Here is a 20887-nt window from a genome sequence, read left to right as displayed (position 1 = left end):
TTTTCTGAGCCAATAATATAACGTTAAACCTGAAAAAAAGTGCCATAGTTCCATCACTTTACAGTGTCACAATGACCATCTTTTTGCATTAACTTACCTGTCATAGTTTAATGAGTGGGAAGATGACATGAAGCGATGCAGCTCCCGATGGGGTTGAGTTACTGTGCATAAAAGTGTCAGTTTAATTAATTGAGTGAATCTTTTTTACCGTGTTTTAACATGGAATTCAAGACCGGAAACACGAGAGCACCCAAACGGAAGTTAGAATCCATCATGGCGGCGTTCATCAGTTATTAATGAAAAAGCTGGATAACAATGTGCAATGTAAATCGTTTGTTAAAGGAGAAGTTCAATACCAGAACAAAAATTTACAGATAATTTACTCACACCCTTCAAATTCTGATTATAATTTACTCACATTTCATCTAAGATGTTCATGTCTTTCTTTCTTCAGTCGTAAAAAAAAAAAAAAAAAAAGGTTTCTTGAGGAAAACATTTTAGAATTATTCTCTATATATTGGACTTCTATAGTGCCCACAACTTTGAACTTCCGAAATGCAGTTTAAAGCAGCTTCAAAGGGCTCTAAACGATCCCAGCCGAGGAAGAAGGGTCTTATCTAGCGAAACGATTGGTTATTTTCTAAAGAAATTTACCATTTATATACTTTTAACCTCAAATGCTCAACTTGTCTAGCTCTGCATGTACTCTGTGTATTCCAGTTCAGTTAGGGTAGGTCAAAAAACTCCCATCTCATTTTCTTCTCCAACTTCAAAATCATCCTACATCGCTGTTTTACTTTTTTTTTTTTTTATAAAGGGCGTTTGATCTTCTTTGCACATTTACTTTGTAAACACTTGGTCTGTACTTCTGCAGTGATGTAGGACAAATTTGAAGTTGGAGGAGAAAATAAGATGGGAGTTTTTCAACCTACCCTAACTGTATTGAACCAGAATACACAGAGCACACGCAGAGCTAGACAAGACGAGCATTTGAGTTTAAAAAGTATATAAATTGCAAAGTTTTTTAGAAAATAAGCAATCATTTTGCTAGATAAGACCCTTCTTCCTTGGCTGGGATCGTTAAAGCCATTTGAAGCTTAATTTAAACTGCATTTTGGAAGTTCAAACTCATGAGCACCATAGAAGTCCATTATATGGAGAATATTTCTAAAATGTTTTCCTCAAAAAACATAATTTCGTCACGACTGAAGAAAGAAACACATGAACATCTTGGATGACAAGGGAGTGAGTACATTATCTGTAAACTTTTGTTTTGGAATTGAACTTCTCCTTTAAAAAAAAAGTTTGAAAACAAGCAGAAACACCATTACTATTTTAGCCATTAAGACAAAATGGTTGAGAACCACTGTTCAAGAGCATTGTGTTCCTCCAGCTTTAGCTAGCAATTAAAACCAGTGGTTTTGAAACGAAATACTCAACAACCATTGATATGGTATTCAAGTGTAGGCTAAACACACCTTTTGCTTTGGCAATGAAGAGTACTTTACCTAGCAAGGAAATCCCTTGAAGAGCCAAAGAGTTGTTTATGGAGGTTCTCTTAACTTTCTCAGAAGAAAAGCGTCAAGAACCCTAAAGTTAATCAGTGAATTCTGAGGTTATGTCAGAAGGTTTATGTACAAATTCCAATGTAGCTTAGTACATAGGTACTTTTGGCGCACGATATGCAAAGTAACGTCGATATAGCTCTGACTAGAGACGCTTGTGGATGACCAGCTCCACCTTGTGGTGGTTTGCCGGCTCTACAGCCATCCACAGACGGGCATTAATCATAACCAGGGGAGTGTAAAATTCAATTGCCTCCCTCTATCCATTTGGAGTGTAGAAGCCTGAAGGCCAGCCTTGTACTTCACCTGAGAGAGAAAGAGAGCGAAAATAAATAAATAAAGAAGAAGAAGCCTCTGCCTACACTTCATCAGAAGCCCCTACTCCATAATAAATGGAGTGTCTCTGCGGTGGAGTTGTGCCATCAGAAACTCGCCCTCTCTCTATCCATTTAATTCCAGCGGCGGAGGGAAGGGTCAGGGTAGGAGCATCGCGCCGGAGTGAAACTCCGCGCCGCCTGCTTCCCTCAGTCATGCTGTAAACTACCTTTTAGGAATTGTTTCTCAATAAGAAATGATCAGTCCATTTATCTGCGGCAGACGGAACTGTCTCTTCGCCCAGACCTCCAATATTTTTCGTTTGACCTGATCAGGGCAATAAACTAGAGCGAGACACTTTCGATTTGTCACCGGCCCGAGAGCCGCGGTGCCTCGACGACTGATTACATCCCTCTCTCCTAGTGCGCGCACACACACACTCGCCCACGCGCGCGCGCGCCCACACACGCCGAGAAATTCATTCAACTCCAACTCCTCCCTTCCACACACACCTCCGTCTTATGATTTACAACTAACAAAATACTTCATAATAGCGGCTATTGTATGCTGATTTACCACAGTTCTCTACATGGGGGTTATTTATCATGAGGTTTTACAAAAAAATAATTATTCATGCATGTAATTTTATTTTTGTTTTATAATTAAAAACGACTAATATTATTGAATATTATCAATCTGAGAAGTGTGCATCCATTAGGTAGCAATAATAAAGATTTGTTTATATTTAAATGTTATTACCTGCATATGGAAATTATCTAATTAAATAGCTTTACCTGAAAATGCGTATTAGCCTAAAATGTTTTATATAAACTGAAATCTAAGGGCTATTTGTCATTAGAAGACAGCTGTATTAAAGAAAGTACACCTCTATTGTTGTCAACCCTAGTTGGACTGCTGAATATATCAGTTCTACCAAAATTTGTCACATTTAGATGAATTAATTAAGGTGAGACACTGCAAGTGAATAGGGTAAAAAAAAAAATAGTTATGACCTTACTTACCCAGTTAATTCATTACTTTGGATGAGGTTCAAAATTCTTGTTAAATTTTTTGACTTTTTTGAGAATCAAATGTTTTTACAGAGGGGATCTTGGGTATCTCATTTTGTCAAGAGATCATTCAGAAAAAAAAACAGGAAACATTATATTACCATTTTTTTGGGAATACAATGTATAAAATCAAGCAAATTATATATGAACAAATCCCTCTGTAAAAAACCTTCAGGATATAGACAGGAATAAAAATGTCAAGTTTGGTGTGTGTAAGTGCTACTGTAGTGGAGATTAATGGCTCAGTTTAGGAGGAAAAAATCATTTTGAGAAAATGGCCTTTAAAAATATGTATTATAATTGACATCTATTGACACAAATAGATAAAGTGCTATAAAAGAAACACTTAACGGTGTTTTTTGGATGTTTTCTTTCCACTAGTTTCTGAAAACCCAGAAAGCCCAAAATCTCAAACTTGACAGGTGCATGAAAAAAACTGTTTTATATATCTAAATGTGACTGCAACAAAACAGCTACGAATTAAACAACTAATATCTAAAAAAAAAAAACTATCGATGATGGCATATTTGGCCGTGTGCGTGTTTTTGTGTGTCTTGTCTAGTGCTTTATATGGTGTTCGTCTCGTGTCATATCTATCCCGAAGGGCTCGTGAGAATCCATGTTTCTTCCTTCCAGACCGATCTGAAGACTAAGCAAGACTGTCAGAGACACTTTTTTCATGCTGCCAGTATGAACTTCCAGTCTTCAAATGTCTTCAAATTACTCAGTGTTGCATTTATTTCTATTTTATATGAAGCTAAGTGTGTCATTATTATTATACTGTAATTATATATGTTGTAATTGTGGGTTTTCTGATTGTCTTCCTGATTTTATTAGAATTCAGATTATACATATGTACATATGAAAATATAGTAACAGTTACAGTGTTGGGAAGGTTACTTTGGAAATGTAATAGGGTCATTCCTGTTATACAGTGACTTTCCTGTCTCTTTGATTTACTTATTTTCTCTAAAATAAGTCACATGTTTATAAGAAATGCCTTAAATTATATATTTAAGTCTTATGTATCACTTAAACAGAGATAATAGACATTACATCACTGCAAGTGAATAGGGTTAAAGAAAACTAATAGTTATCACCTTACTAACGCAGATGATTGATTACATTGATAATTGCAAACATTTTTTTGTATTACAGGTTTTAATATGCAAATGAGGCATTGTTTAATGAAACATGCACTAATTTGCATACATTTCTAGTACAAAAATCTAAACACTGGATGAAGTCTGTTTCAAAATTCTTTTTGACATATTAGAGTCAAATGTTTTTACAGAATCACATTGTGTCACTCCATAATTCTGAAAATACTTAGAATTTAGAACAACAAATTTTGGGGGGAATGAAATGATGTCTAAAATCAAGCAAATTGTATTTGAACAAATCCCTCTGTGAAAAACCTTCAGGATATGGACAGGAATAAAAATGTCAAGTTTGGTGTGTGTAAGTGCTACTGAAGTGGCTCAGTGTAGCAGAAAAACTCATTTTGAGAAAACATCCTTTAAAAATATGGATTGTGATTGAAATCTGTTGACACAAATAGATAAAGTGCTATGAAAGAAACACTTAACAGTGTCTTTTGGATGTTTTCTTTCTACTAGTCTGAAAAAACACTTTATGAAAAACCAAAAAGCCCAAAATCTCAAACTTGACAGGTGCATGGAAAATCAAGAGAAATTTTTATTTTACACGACTTTTTATTGATATAGGCATTCATTTTATATCATGTCCTCAGTGCAAAGTAATCAACTTCCACAAGAAATATAAACTATATTTTATCTAATGATAAAAACCTCAAAACATTTTTAAATAATGTTATAGACTAGGCTAAACTGCATCCAATCATTCATATAAATCATGTGAAACTACATTACTACATATATTTGTTTGTTTTTTACAATTTTAATAATTTACAGTATCCCTAAAGTCACCTTCCACCCTGTTAGTATGTCCTTTCTCGCCTTTCAAAATAGACTGCAATTCCATTAAGACCATTTTTCAGGAAGTGATATTGTTCATTTTTCTTACTTGAATCCAACTGTACAAAAGCGTCATCTCTCACATCAACCTTTTTTTGTTAGTTTTTTTAAATTTATCCTGCTTGTCACACTCTTAAAGTTCCACTCTGTTATAGAGAATGTTTGTCCGGTCAAAAAAATGTAAAAACATATCTGACATAGTTATAAAAGTTCTGTTTGTAGAAGATTAGAAAGTTAATATTGATCACTCAAAGAGCTACGGCTAACTTAGCTCAAAATGTTCCACCCTGTTATGGAGAAAGTTTATCCGGTCAAAAAAAATAAAAAAACATACCTGACATAGTTATAAAAGTTCTGTTTGTAGAAGATTAGAAAGTTAATGTTGATCACTCAAAGAGCTACGGCTAACTTAGCTCAAAAATTTTCCACCCTGTTATGGAGAAAGTTTATCCGGTCAAAAGAATTAAAAAACATAACTGACAGTTATAAAACTTCTGTTTATAGAAGATTAGAAAGTTAATATTGATCACTCAAAGAGCTACGGCTAACTTAGCTCAAAATTTTCCACCCTGTCATGTTGGGTCTATAAACTTAACAGGGTGGAATATGAAACTAACAGGGTGGAAATTCCAGAACCCAAGCTTGGAGGAAAAAAGACGAGTGAGGAGATATAAATATTTAATGCTGTTTTGTCCGGTATCCTCATAAGCGCAGTCTTAAATAAGTTAAATAACGTCTTGAATGAACTTAAAGAGTTGTGAAAAAATGAGATGAGCAGCAGCAAACAAAGATATCAAATCAACGAACAAAGGTAACAGAGATAATTGTAGCTATAATATGGACAAACAAACAATGGAAAACAATGATGGAAAGCTCATCCACTGTTAGAACCTGTTAACACTGGTGTTCCACCCTGTTAGACAAGTCATTTTAAACAATAATTTGACATCAAACTAAATATTTGGCATACTTTTGCCTTGTTTTGTGACGTGAGGAGCATTAAAAGCATATATATGTTTTTGAGCAAAGTTTTTGTATTATTTACCACCCTGTTGGCAAAAAATGGACACAGAAAAGTACCTGTTCTTAATAATCAAGACATATTCTATTAATCAATGATTGTTTTGTTATTGTTACAAGAATAAAAAAAATACTATCATGGTATAAGGGACATATATCATCCAAGAAAAGCTCGTTATTGATTAGCATTTACATTATTAACATTTTGTGATAATTATATTTCCTTAACAGGGTGGAATATTTTCACAGCCAGTGTTTGAACAATATACCCATAATTATTGTTTTTTTGAGTCCCTGAGCTTGGCCAATATGCATTCCTAATAGTTAAACATGTCACTATTTTAATAGAATGCTAAGAATTCCAAGAATTATGGAGCCAAAATGTTACCGGATACCAGGAATGACCCAATAGGTTACAGATTAGAAACTAACATGAAATGCATTAAACATTTGTGACCCTGGACCACAAAACCAGTCTGAAGTCGCTGGGGTATATTTGTAGCAATAGCCAAAAATACATTGCATGGGTCAAAATTATAGATTTTTCTTTTATGCCAAAAATCATTAGGAAAATAAGTAAAGATCATATTCCATGAAGATTTTTTTGTAAAATTCATACTATAAATATATCAAAATGTAATTTTTGATTAGTAATACGCATTGTTAAGAACCTAATTTGGACAACTTTAAAGGTGATTTTCTCAGTATTTTGATTTTTTTGCACCCTCAGATTCCAGATTTTCAAATAGATGTATCTCGGCCAAATAGTGTCCTATCCTAACAAATTCAGATTTATTGAGCTTTCATATGATGTATACATCTCAGTTTTGTAAAATTTAACCTTATGACTGGTTTTGTGGTCCAGGGTCACATTTAATATTAAGGTTTACCAAACTTGTGTTTGTGAAGGAACACCTGCAGGGGATGTATGAGTTTCATTTAAAAGCTTATAATTAAATCATGAAAAACAGTCAATTAATATAATTAATTTTAAAACATACTAAAAATTGTTAGAAAAGATTACTATTTTGAATAAATGCTGTCCTTTTTAGATTTTTATTCATTAAAGAATCCTGAATATATATATATATATATATAAAACAGTTTGCAATACTGTTTTTAACTAAAATATAAATGCTGCCTTTGTACGCATAACAGACTTCTTTAAAAAATCGTACTGACCGACGATCTACATATATATTAGCACATGTTAGAACAGAATTGTTCATAATCAGATGAAATGTTTTTCTGAGGCATGTTTTCCTTTGACCAACACTGACACCTTCTGGTCAATCACACACTTGTTTTTAAATCATAAACTTATTGTTCTACATTTGCTATTATTTGTATATTTAAGGGGAGACTCTGCAGGCAAAAACTGTTTTTTCATGCACCTGTCATAAAGTGTTTTTTCAGACTAGTGGAAAGAAAACACCCAAAAGACACTGTTAAGTGTTTCTTTTATAGCACTTTATCTATTTGTGTCAATAGATTTCAATTACAATACACATTTTAAAGGACGTTTCTCAAAATGAGTTTTTTCTTCTCCTACACTGAGCCATAAATCTCCACTTCAGTAGCACTTGCACACACCAAACTTTACAATATTCATAAGGATTCGTTTTTAGATGCTGTAAATATGTCTGGAAAAACAAGTTAAATGTACGTTTTGTAGAACCACATTTTACATTAAATGCATACGAATTATCACTAAGCATATCACGAGTATATCAGTTCAAAGACTACAAAACTAGAACTCTGTATTCATGTATGTAATATGTCAATGTAGATATACAGATGAAGTATTTCTGAGAGACTCCTGTTCCCTTACTGAGAGTTTTAATACTTTAATACCATCACATGCACACTTTATACAAATCCAAACCACATAGTTTTCCACAGTTTCCTCCTTTATTCCTCAGTACAGACTCTGCACATGTGTTTATGAACATTAGACTTTATTTGACTATCTGCCACACAGAGCACATTTGGTGTGTATGATCACAAGGTTGCACATTTACGTCGGTTTATTCGATTTCCTCCACAAATAACTGCACTGCTGTGAAACTAATGGAGATCTGTACTGTTCAAACTCATGCAAGAACATTTAAACTGCTATCGTATGACTGCATCGAACTAAATTGACACTACTCAAGGCTACTGAACTGACTACATATACTGTATATTGTCTTGGAGACATTTGGTAATTTGGTAACCTTGAAAGAAGATTTTAACTACATTGCTTTTAAAGTTTTTTGGATACAATAAAGTAGGTAAGGATCGAAGAAACCAACATGTCACAGTAAAACTAAACATCACATCACAAACATTGCCAAAACATCACATTACGACAGAGGCTCCGCCTCCACCCACATGATTGGCACCTCAGCCTAATAAAAGCCACACCCAGAATGTGGCCTGAGACGGGTTGCCATATCCACTGTTAGCACCCCATGTACTTTAATATGAAAGAAGCTCCTCCCTGAGGCGTCTCATTTCACTGTGCTATTTACTCACCACACTCAACTAGCCATGGCTGATCTTTCCTAAATGAGACCTTACACTATACAATGAATAATGAGTAATTACACCTAAGAACACAGTTTTTAGGCCAGAGGTGCATAACAAGGCTACTTTATGGGGACCTATATATATATAATATCAAAAAATGGCACTTTTTTTTGTCACATGCTTACTACAATTGATTTCACATTCCATATACATCAGGAAATGTTCTACGGATTGATAATATTTGGCACATAATGGTTAAAAGGCCACTACGTTTGAGCTACACAGTATTTCTCCGATGAGGGCTTGAAATAACTGGTAAAAATAGCTTATCATAGTAATATTACGGTTACCGTTGAGGGTTCGGGGGACGTGCGATGTTGTAAATCTGTACATTTATATCAACCCATCCATTCATCCAGTCATTCTCTCACGCTCAAACAGTAAACATCAAAATCACAGTCAAGTTATTATTCCAATGGCTGTCCACCTTCACTAAAAAGCTATTAAATCATACAAAGATGACCATGACCGCATAAATATATCATATACATTTGTATGTACAAAATGACACAGTGTTCCTTTTGCCTTCCAGCTGCAATAAACACCAAAGTGTGCCTTGTGTACTTGAACAGCTCCTTTAGCTGTAGAGGAACGGCTCCTTACGATCTTCTTTATCTATGGCATGTTGTTGAGGAATACTGAGTCCGTCGGCACCTGCAGGCGTCAATGTAGCTCGGCTCAGAAGACTTTGGCCCGTTTGCTGTTCAGAGACCCGTGCTACGAGACAAAATCAGAGAGACAGATGTGAAAAGCCATTTTCATTAGGGGTTGTTCACACAGAGCGCGCTTTTTCAATTCCCTTACTATAGTTTTTCTAGGTACATACATGCTAGACGGATGTTTGCTCAAGTCTTTTCTGAATGATAAATCGATAGATAGCATGTTTTAGCATTTTGCTAATGTTTCTAACTTTTTTAGCATTTAGCTAGCATGATTACCAAGTTACTAACATGTTCCTAGCATGTTTGTATCATGATTAACATCTCAATATCGTATTGCTAGCATATTAATAGCATGTTTGCATCATTAACATGTTGCTAGCATGTATCTAGCATCATTAGCAAGGCACTAGCATGTTTCTAACATGATTAGCATGTTGTTAGCATGTTTCTAACATGTTTGTAACATGATTAACATCTCAATATCGTGTTGCTAGCATGTTAATAGCATGCTATCATCATTAACATGTTGCTAGCATGTTTCTAGCATCATCAAGGCACTAGCATGTTTCTAACATGATTAGCATGTTGTTAGCATGTTTCTAACATGTTTGTAACATGATTAACATGTCAATATTGTGTTGCTAGCATGTTAATAGCATGTTATCATCATTAACATGTTGCTAGCATGTTTCTAGCATCATTATCAAGGCACTAGCATGTTTCTAACATGATTAGCATGTTGTTAGCATGTTTCTAACATGTTTGTAACATGATTAACATCTCAATATCGTATTGCTAGCATATTAATAGCATGTTTGCATCATTAACATGTTGCTAGCATGTTTCTAGCATCATTAGCAAGGCACTAGAATGTTTTTAACATGATTAGCATGTTGTTAGCATGTTTGTAACATGTTTGTAACATGATTAACATGTCAATATTGTATTGCTAGCATGTTAATAGCATGTTATCATCATTAACATGTTGCTAGCATGTTTCTAGCATCAATATCAAGGCACTAGCATGTTTCTAACATGATTAGCATGTTGTTAGCATGTTTCTAACATGTCTGTAACATGATTAACATGTCAATATTGTATTGCTAGCATGTTAATAGCATGTTATCATCATTAACATGTTGCTAGCATGTTTCTAGCATCAATATCAAGGCACTAGCATGTTTTTAACATGATTAGCATGTTGTTAGCATGTTTCTAACATGTCTGTAACATGATTAACATGTCAAAATTGTGTTACTAGCATGTTAATAGCATGTTAGCATGTTTCTAGCAACATTAGCCAGGCACTAGCATGTTTCTAACATCATTAGCAAGGCACTAGCATGTTTCTAACATGATTAGCATGTTGTTAGCATGTTTCTAGCATGTTTGTAACATGATTAACATCTCAATATCGTGTTGCTAGCATGTTATCATCATTAACATGTTGCTAGCATGTTTCTAACATCATTAGCAAGGCACTAGCATGTTTCTAACATGATTAGCATGTTGTTAGCATGTTTCTAGCATGTTTGTAACATGATTAACATCTCAATATCGTGTTGCTAGCATGTTAATAGCATGTTATCATCATTAACATGTTGTTAACATGTTTCTAGCAACATTAGCCAGGCACTAGCATGTTTCTAACATGATTAGCATGTTGTTAGCATGTTTCTAGCATGTTTGTAACATGATTAACATCTCAATATCGTGTTGCTAGCATTGTTAATAGCATGTTATCATCATTAACATGTTGCTAGCATGTTTCTAACATCATTAGCAAGGCACTAGCATGTTTCTAACATGATTAGCATGTTGTTAGCATGTTTCTAGCATGTTTGTAACGATTAACATCTCAATATTGTGTTGCTAACATGTTAATAGCATGTTATCATCATTAACATGTTGCTAGCATGTTTCTAACATCATTAGCAAGGCACTAGCATGTTTCTAACATGATTAGCATGTTGTTAACGTGTTTCTAACATGTTTGTAACATGATTAGCATGTCAATATTATGTTGCTAACATGCTAATAGCATGTTAACATCATTAACATGTTGCTAGCATCTTTCTAGCATCATTAGCAAGGCACTAGCATGTTTCTAACATGATTAGCATGTTATTAGCATGTTTGTAACATGTTTGTAACATGATTAACATGTCAATATTGTGTTGCTAACATGTTAATAGCATGTTAGCATGTTTCTAGCAACATTAGCCAGGCACTAGCATGTTTCTAACATGATTAGCATGTTATTAGCATGTTATTAGCATGTTTGTAACATGATTAACATGTCAATATTGTGTTGCTAGCATGTTAATAGCATGTTATCATCATTAACATGTTGCTACCATGTTTCTAACATCATTAGCAAGGCACTAGCATGTTTCTAACATGATTAGCATGTTGTTAGCGTGTTTCTAACATGTTTGTAACATGATTAGCATGTCAATATTATGTTGCTAACATGCTAATAGCATGTTAACATTAACATGTTGCTAGCATCTTTCTAGCATCATTAACAAGGCACTAGCATGTTTCTAACATGATTAGCATGCTGTTAGCATGTTTCTAACATGTTTGTAACATGATTAACATGTCAATATTGTGTTGCTAGCATGTTAATAGCATGTTAGCATGTTTCTAGCAACATTAGCCAGGCACTAGCATGTTTCTAACATGATTAGCATGTTGTTAGCATGTTTCTAGCATGTTTGTAACATGATTAACATCTCAATATCGTGTTGCTAGCATGTTAATAGCATGTTATCATCATTAACATGTTGCTAGCATGTTTCTAGCATCATTAGCAAGGCACTAGCATGCTTCTAACATGATTAGCATGTTGTTAACATGTTTCTAACCTAATTAGCTTGTTGGTAGCATGTTTTTAGCATGATTACCAAGTTATTAGCATGTTACTAGGCACGGCAAGGCAAGTTTATTTATATAGCACATTTCATACACAATGGAAATTCAAAGTGCTGTACAGAAAAGGAATTAAAATCATAATAGCATAAAAATCATAAAAATTAATAATAATAATCACAACAATAAAAACAGAATTTAAGAACATTTAAGATGATTTAAATTGATTTAAAATTAATTAACAGTAAAAAAGATTATACATAAAATAATGCAATCTGTTCGGACGTAGCACAGTGCTCATTCAATAAATGCACAACTGAACAGATGAGTTTTGAGTCTGCATTTAAATGTGGCTAATGTTTTAGCACATCTGATCTCTTCTGGAAGCTGATTCCAACTGCGGGCGGCATAGTAGCTAAAAGCGGATTCCCCTTGTTTTGTGTGAACCCTTGATATTACTAACTGACTCGATCCTAGTGATCTGAGTTGTCTGTTAGGTTTATATTCAGTGAGCATATCTGCAATGTATGTAGGTCCTAGGCCATTGAGTGCTTTATAAACAAGTAAAAGTACTTTAAAATCTATCCTAAACATAACTGGAAGCCAGTGTAAGGACCTGAGGACTGTGATATGCTCTGATTTTTTGGTTCTAGTCAGAATCCTGGCAGCAGCGTTCTGTATGAGCTGCAGCTGTCTAATGGTCTTCTTGGGAAGACCATTATCAGCAGCAATAGTCCACCCAGCAGCAATAGTCCACCCTGCTGCTGATAAAGGCATGAACAAGTTTCTCCAAGTCATGACGGGAAACAAAACATCTAATTCTTGCAATGTTTTTGAGATGATAGTATGCTGATTTAGTTACTGCTTTAACATGGCTACTGAAACTGAGGTCTGACTCCAGAATCACACCCAGATTCTTGACTTGATTTTTTGTTTTTTGACCCCTAGCATCAAGGTACGCATTTACCTTATGAACTTCATCTTTGTTTCCAAATGCAATGACTTCTGTTTTCTCCTTGTTTAATTGAAGAAAGCTTTGGTACATCCAACTGTTAATTTCATCAATGCATTGGCAGAGAGAGTCAATGGGGCTGTAGTCATTTGGCGATAAGGCTAGGTAAATCTGGGTATCATCTGCATAGCTGTGATATGCTATTTGGTTCTTTCTCATTATTTGACTTAGTGGGAGCATATACAGGCTGAACAACAGCGGCGCAATAATTGAGCCTTGTGGGACTCTGCATGTCATGGACGTCCACTTAGACTTATGCTCTCCTATACTTACGTAATAGCCTCTCCCTTCGAAGTATGACCTGAACCATTTGAGAACTATCCCAGAAAGCCCGACACAGTTTTCCAGTCTGTCTAGAAGAATGTCATGATCGACAATGTCGAACGCAGCACTGAGATCTAGCAGTACCAGCACTGATATTTTGCCAGAATCAGAATTTAGGCAAATATCATTTATTATCTTTATGAGCGCTGTCTCTGAGCATGATTATTAGCATGTTGTTAACATGATTCTAGTTGGTAGGCTTGGATAGACAGATAGATGATTTCTGAAGGATCAGGAGTAATGATGCTGAAAATTCAGCTTTGAAATCACAGGAATAATTTACATTTTAAAACGTATATTTAAATAGAAAACAGTCATTTTAAATAGCAGAAATATTTCACAATTTTACTGTTTTTGCTGTACTTTGGATCAAATAATGCAGGCTTGGTGAGCAGAAGAGACTTCTTTAAAAATATTAAAAAAATCTTACTGTCCAAAAACATTTGACTCGTAGAGTAAATACATAAACAGTTTTCAGTCCAGACAGCAGAGAACAGACTAAAGCTGACTCTAGATCAACTCTCATCTACCCACGCAGCCTGTGTAGGTTTGTTTGTTGTTCTCACCTTGGCCTGTTTGTAAAAGTGAGGCGCCAGCTCCACCAGCCAGGACGACTCGACCGCTGTCACGTCCCGCATGTAGTACTTGCTGGTCTGAACCACCTCATTGAAGACGACCCTGAGACACGTCCCAAAACAAACAGTTAATACTTGGTGGAAAAGAAACAAACCGAAATAACCACCATTAAATCCAATGGGTTTACATAAGTACCATTTCGGGGGCTTTTCTCCATACAGCACTGAATCCGGGTGAATGTAGAGCTCTCTGTCATCACGCAGAGTCCTGCACAATGTTAGAAGATTAGTAACTAGTAAAGTAATGCATTACTATTTAATTTACAAGAAACAAGTTACTTTTTTATAAGAGAAATCAGGAGCAAGTGCAGAGGCGTTGTGTGTAAACATGATGTTACTGTAGATCTAGACTTAATGTGAACATGCATTTACTCATCTCATATGCACAAAAACAGATTTAGTTTTCCTTAAAGTAAAAAAGAACCAAAAACAGAGATGCACACTCAGAATATGATACAAACCTGCAATTATTAAATGTTTAATTTAATAAACCAATGTCTTCGCTGTCGACCATTGACGATCCAATTCAACTGTAATAAGCTAATAAGCAAAAATGACTTTAGATATACAGTCGTGGCCAAAAGTTTTGAGAATTACATAAATATTGGAAATTGGAAAAGTTGCTGCTTAAGTTTTTATAATAGCAATTTGCATATACTCCAGAATGTTATGAAGAGTGATCAGATGAATTGCATAGTCCTTCTTTGCCATGAAAATTAACTTAATCCTGAAAAAAACTTTCCACTGCATTTCATTGCTGTCATTAAAGGACCTGCTGAGATCATTTCAGTAATCGTCTTGTTAACTCAGGTGAGAATGTTGACGAACACAAGGCTGGAGATCATTACGGCTGTGTCCAAATTCAGGGTCTACATCCTTCGGAGGACTCATTTGAAGGATGTTACGTCACAGCGCCGCGACGAAGGCTGTCCAAATTCGTAGGATCCTTCAAATGCAGCCCACAAATACGTCCTCCTTTTCCCCGAATTGGAAGGATGGGTCTGGTGGATCCTTTCCCGTCCTACCTATCCCATAATTCCTTTCGGCAGAGCGCTTCCGGAATTTTCAAATAATAGCGGACGAAGCGAGCGGTAGTAATGATGTAAGTTTAAAAAAAACTGGCGTTTAAAAAAAATATTTTTTTACAGCGGTTGTCTAGTTAGGCATTTGGTTTTAGCGTTAAGCTTATTTTATTATTTTATTTTTTTTACATTTGTATGTTTATAATGTTAAAAAACATCTCTTTCGTAAACTAGCTTCTTTCTTACTGCCTGTGTGAATATCCCCTTACACACAGCTAATTTCTTGTTTGTGATTGAAGCTGTTTTTAACGCTTTTAGGGACGAAAGAGCAGTTCTTTTGTTTTGTGCAGTACAGATAACCTTACTTCTTGCTTAGCGCTGTCACGGTTGCTAGGCGACCGAATATGAGCAACGGGTAAGGGAGGGAACTGAAAGAAGGGTAGGCTGTCCAAATTCACAGACACCTACTTCCAGGTTTTGCGGTCTTCGGAGGACCCCTCCTCCTTCAACCGGGTAGGAAGGATCCTAAGGAGGATGCAGACCCTGAATTTGGACACAGCCATTGTCAGGCTGATAGGGTTAGAATGGCAGACTTGACATGTTAAAAGGAGGGTGATGCTTGAAATCATTGTTCTTCCATTGTTAACCATGGTGACCTGCAAAGAAACGCGTGCAGCCATCATTGCGTTGCATAAAAATGGCTTCACAGGCAAGGATATTGTGGCTACTAAGATCAACAATTTATAGGATCATCAAGAACTTCAAGGAAAGAGGTTCAATTCTTGTTAAGAAGGCTTCAGGGCGTCCAAGGAAGTCCAGCAAGATCCAGGATCGTCTCCTAAAGAGGATTCAGCTGCGGGATCGGAGTTCCACCAGTGCAGAGCTTGCTCAGGAATGGCAGCAGGCAGGTGTGAGCGCATCTGCACGCACAGTGAGGCCAAGACTTTTGGAAGATGGCCTGGTGTCAAGAAGGGCAGCAAAGAAGCCACTTCTCTCCAAAAAAACATCAGGGACAGATTGATCTTCTGCAAAAAGTATGGCGAATGGACTGCTGAGGACTGGGGCAAAGTCATATTCTCCGATGAAGCCTCTTTCCGATTGTTTGGGGCATCTGGAAAAAGGCTTGTCCGGAGAAGAAAAGGTGAGGGCCACCATCAGTCCTGTGTCATGCCAACAGTAAAGCATCCTGAGACCATTCATGTGTGGGGTTGCTTCTCATCCAAGGGAGTGGGCTCACTCACAATTTTGCCCCAAAACACAGCCATGAATAAAGAATGGTACCAAAACACCCTCCAACAGCAACTTCTTCCAACAATCCAACAACAGTTTGGTGAAGAACAATGCATTTTCCAGCACGATGGAGCACCGTGCCATAAGGCAAAAGTGATAACTAAGTGGCTCGGGGAACAATTTTGGGTCCATGGCCTGGAAACTCCACAGATCCCATTGAGAACTTGTGGTCAATCCTCAAGAGGCGGGTGGACAAACAAAAACCCACTAATTCTGACAAAGTCCAAGAAGTGATTATGAAAGAATGGGTTGCTATCAGTCAGGATTTGGCCCAGAAGTTGATTGAGAGCATGCCCAGTCGAATTGCAGAGGTCCTGAAAAAGAAGGGCCAACACTGCAAATACTGACTCTTTGCATAAATGTCATGTAATTGTCGATAAAAGCCTTTGAAACTTATGAAGTGCTTGTAATTATATTTCAGTACATCACAGCAACACCTGAAACAAAGATCTAAAAGCAGTTTAGTAGCAAACTTTGTGAAAACTAATATTTGTGTCATTCTCAAAACTTTTGGCCACGACTGTACACTGCTGCTCAAAAGTTTGAAATCAGTAAGATTTTTAATAGTTTTTAAAGAAGTCTCTTATGCTCATCAAAGCTGTATTTGTTTGATCAAAAATACAGAAAAAAAACTGTAATATTGCAAAATGTTATTAAAATATAAAATAATGTTTTTTATTTTAATATACGTTAAAATATAATTTACTCCTGCGATACAAAGCCGAATTTTCATTAGCTGTAACTCCAGTCTTAAGTGCCACATGAATTCTTCAGAAAGTATTCTAATACACTATTTTATTATCAATGTTGAAAACAGTTGCTTAATATTTTTTCAGAAGCTGTGATACTTTTGTCAGGATTCTTTGATCAATAAAAGGTTAAAAAAGAACAGCATTTATTTAAAATAGAGAGGTTTTCTAACAAAATACACTACAGTTCAAAAGATTTTGTTCTTTCTCTTTTTTGTAAGAAATTAATACTTTTATTCACCAAGAATGTGGTAAATTAATTAAAATACTGATGGCATAGACTTACATTGTTAGAAAAGATTTATATTTTGAATAAATGCTGTTCTTTTTACATTGTTATTCATCAAAGAATCCTGAAAAAAAGTATTAAAATATTTGGCAGCACACCTGTTTCCAGCACTGATAACGCTAATAATAAATCAGTATATTAGAATGATTTCTGAAGGATCATGTGACACATAAGACTGGAGTAACAGCTGATGAAAATTCAGCTTCACATCACAGGAATAAATTATATTTTAAAGTATATTAAATAAAAACCATTATTTTATATTGTAATAACATTTTGCAACATTACAGTTTTTTCCTGTATTTCTGATCAAATAAATGTAGCCTTGATGAGCATAAGAGACTTCTTTAAAAACATTCCAAGTCTTACTGATCCCAAACTTTTAAGTGGAAGTGTACATATCACATTCATTTCTTCTCCTGCGTCCTATTCTTGATGAATCCAGAATGCCATCACAGCTGAAAGATTAGTTTGAGCTGTGCCCTCTACTGTACAGACGTGAATTTACATTTCCTTCAGCATGAATGCAATGCAATATTCTAATGCATTACTTTGAAAACTTTCCCCAACAAATGCAAAAGACACATTTATTGGCTGGAACAGAGGATGAATGAACAGACCTGTAGGAGCCGGAGTGATGCATTCGAGCGGCATTCGCAAAAAATCCAGACACAATACATCTGAGAATCACATCCGGATCACCTGCAGGACAGACAGAAGAGAGAGAAATCTCTAAACCCATTTAAAAATATGGTCACAAAATGACAAACTCAAGTCTGAGGATGAAACAAGTTACTGTTATGACAAACCGATCACTTGACAAACTGACAATATCGTCTGATGGTACGAACAAACCAGTATAAAAACTGATAGATCAATACAAGTAAATCAAAGTGTTATGACCAACTGGACCAACTCCCTCCAGAAGTCTGAGATGCTCTAGTGAAAGACGGCTCATTGTACCACCACAGAGAGGCATGAAATCACTTTCCAGAACATTTTCGTTCACTGTTCCTGCCTGGTGGAACGATCTTCCCACTCCTATCCGGAATGCAGACTCCTTGACAGTTTCAAGCGACTGCTGAAAACCCATCTCCTTCAACACTATTTGACTCAATAATAATAATAAAAACTTTGTTCTCCTCTCTTTCTTGATCTTCCCTTTCTAGCCTGTACTCATCTAACAATGCCTGATATATGGTATTTTGAGCACTTCCTATGTCGATCTGCCTCCTTAGGATGAATCGCTTGTTGTATTCCCCAACTGTAAGTCGCTTTGGATAAAAGCCTCGGCTAAATGAATAAATGTAAATGGCAGGAAAATATGATAATGTCACTCACCTTCACTGGAGGTCCGAGGAACCTTGAACTTGTTGAGGAGGTGTCGCAGCTGCTCCCGCACAGATGCGGCCCGAAGGAGCCCTTTGTAGTTGAGGAAATGATCCTGACACCACTGAGAGCTCTTCTGATGCTGTGAGAACACATTTGATGTTTATAGGCTGAAACAATAAATGCCAAAATACCAACGCAGACAACCTTTATCCAACGTTCACGTTTTTTCAATCTGTGGTTATCAAATAGGGGGCCTCAAGATGACTTAAAATCAGGGCTGCACGATTAATGACATAAAACTGAAACTGCAATATACACTATATTGCCAAAAGTATTAGCTCACTCATCCAAATTATCGGAATCAGGTGTTCCAATCACTTCCATGGCCACAGGTGTATAAAATGAAGCACCTAGGCATGCAGACCAGGGCTCGCAAAATTTCAAAATCTCTGGTAGCCCTTCGGGCAGGTACTCTTCAGTTTTTGACAGTCCGAAAATTAATTTAACTAGCCCAATTAAAAAAGCTTTAAATTTAATTTTTTTAAATAAAGAAAATCAAATAGGAGTCTAAATGTCAATCAAAAATGTTTTTAATACACAAATATAAACAAATATCGAGGAAGGAATTTTATTTCACTATTTAGTGTATCTGCAAATTTTTTAAATATCAATTTAAGGCAATTTATGATCCTTTTTAAGAGCTGCACAAGCAAAATGAACACAGTATGAGTGAGGTTGGATAATGTACGGTAACATTTTAAGCCATAAAATGACAAAATACAAAATACAAAATATCTTATACAATGGCATTTTAGCCTTTATACCATTAAAAGGGATAAATCAACTATATAATTTATTATATTTATTTAAAACATAAATATTACTGTCTTAATTGTTTAGATTTTTAGAAGGCACATTAACTTTTCACATTTACAACTCTGTGTTTGCTGCATAAAAACATGATTCAATAATTGCAATCATTTGACCATAAATAGCTGAAAAAATGTATTGGAAATAAAAATTAATTCTCTGTCGCGAGGTGGCGCTTTAGGAGCGCTGAAATATTACGGTTTCCCTAGTAACGGCTGTACACAAAGCTGCATTAACGCCGTTTTATCAGGCATGAAATGAAAATGCGTTTTATGAGGACAGTCGGTTCCCTTCAGATACATTCATATGAAGACATCCGCGTTTTGACTTTGAAATGTGTAGCGCGCATATTTATCCAATGACATCATTGCCTTTTGTAGTTTAATCCAGCCCTGTCGCGATTCTCATTTTTCGTCCCCAACTGTAAGACTGTTAAAATTATAATTAAAGACTTTTCTTAAACTATTTAACAAATTTAAAATGTATAGCCTTACATTTGATACAATTGATAAATTGAAGAGCTTTTAAGGACATTCAGGAGCCCTCTACTTTAAGATAGCCCGTTGGGCAGTTCGGTCAAACATTTTGGTAGCCCGACTGGAAAACACAATAGCCCTGGGACGCCAGGCTAGCAATTTTGTGAGCCCTGCAGACTGTTGGGTCGCTCTCAGGAGCTCAGAGAATTCCAGCGTGGAACTGTGATAGGATGCCACCTGTGCAACAAGTCCAGTCTGGAAATTTCCTCACTCCTAAATACTCCACTGTCAACTGTCAGCTGTATTATAAGAACGTGGAAGCGTTTGGGAACGACAGCAACTCAGCCACGAAGTGGTAGGCCACGTAAACTGAGCGGATGCTGAGGCGCATCATGCAAAGAGGTCGCCAACAATGGCTACAGACCTCCAAACTACATGTGGCCTTCAGATTAGCTCAAGAACAGTGCGCAGAGAGCTTCATGGAATGGGTTTCCATGGCCGAGCAGCTGCATCCAAGTCATACATCAGCAAGTGCAATGCACAGCGTCGGATGCAGTGGTGTAAAGCACGCTGCCACTGGACTCTAGAGCAGTGGAGACGCGTTCTCCGGAGTAACCAATCACGCTTCTCCATCTGGCAATCTGATGGACGAGTCTGGGTTTGGTGGTTGTCTGGTTGGTTGTGGTTAGTTGGTACTTGTCTGACTGCATTGTGCCAGTGGTAAAATTTGTTGGAGGGGGGATTATGGTGTGGGGTTGTTTTTCAGGAGATGGACTTGGCCCCTTAGTTCCAGTGAAAGGAACTCTGAATGCTT

General features: G+C 36.2%; 1 protein-coding gene across 1 annotated transcript in view; it reads right to left on the bottom strand.

Moving 5' to 3' along the window:
- Positions 1-7441: 7441 nt before the first annotated feature.
- The window catches only part of dhx35 (DEAH-box helicase 35), a 33222-nt gene continuing 19776 nt past the window's right edge, over positions 7442-20887 (bottom strand). The window contains exons 17-21 of the mRNA XM_073822607.1: positions 18737-18866; positions 18016-18097; positions 14182-14253; positions 13977-14088; positions 7442-9255 (exon numbers count right to left, since the gene is read on the bottom strand). Coding sequence (XP_073678708.1) covers positions 9217-9255; positions 13977-14088; positions 14182-14253; positions 18016-18097; positions 18737-18866 — 435 coding nt within the window. The 3' untranslated portion in view covers positions 7442-9216. The remainder of the gene's footprint in view (positions 9256-13976; positions 14089-14181; positions 14254-18015; positions 18098-18736; positions 18867-20887) is intronic.

Source organism: Garra rufa, chromosome 18, assembly GCF_049309525.1.
Source record: "Garra rufa chromosome 18, GarRuf1.0, whole genome shotgun sequence".
Taxonomy (NCBI): domain Eukaryota; kingdom Metazoa; phylum Chordata; class Actinopteri; order Cypriniformes; family Cyprinidae; genus Garra; species Garra rufa.
This window is presented reverse-complemented; position numbering and strand designations above follow the sequence as displayed.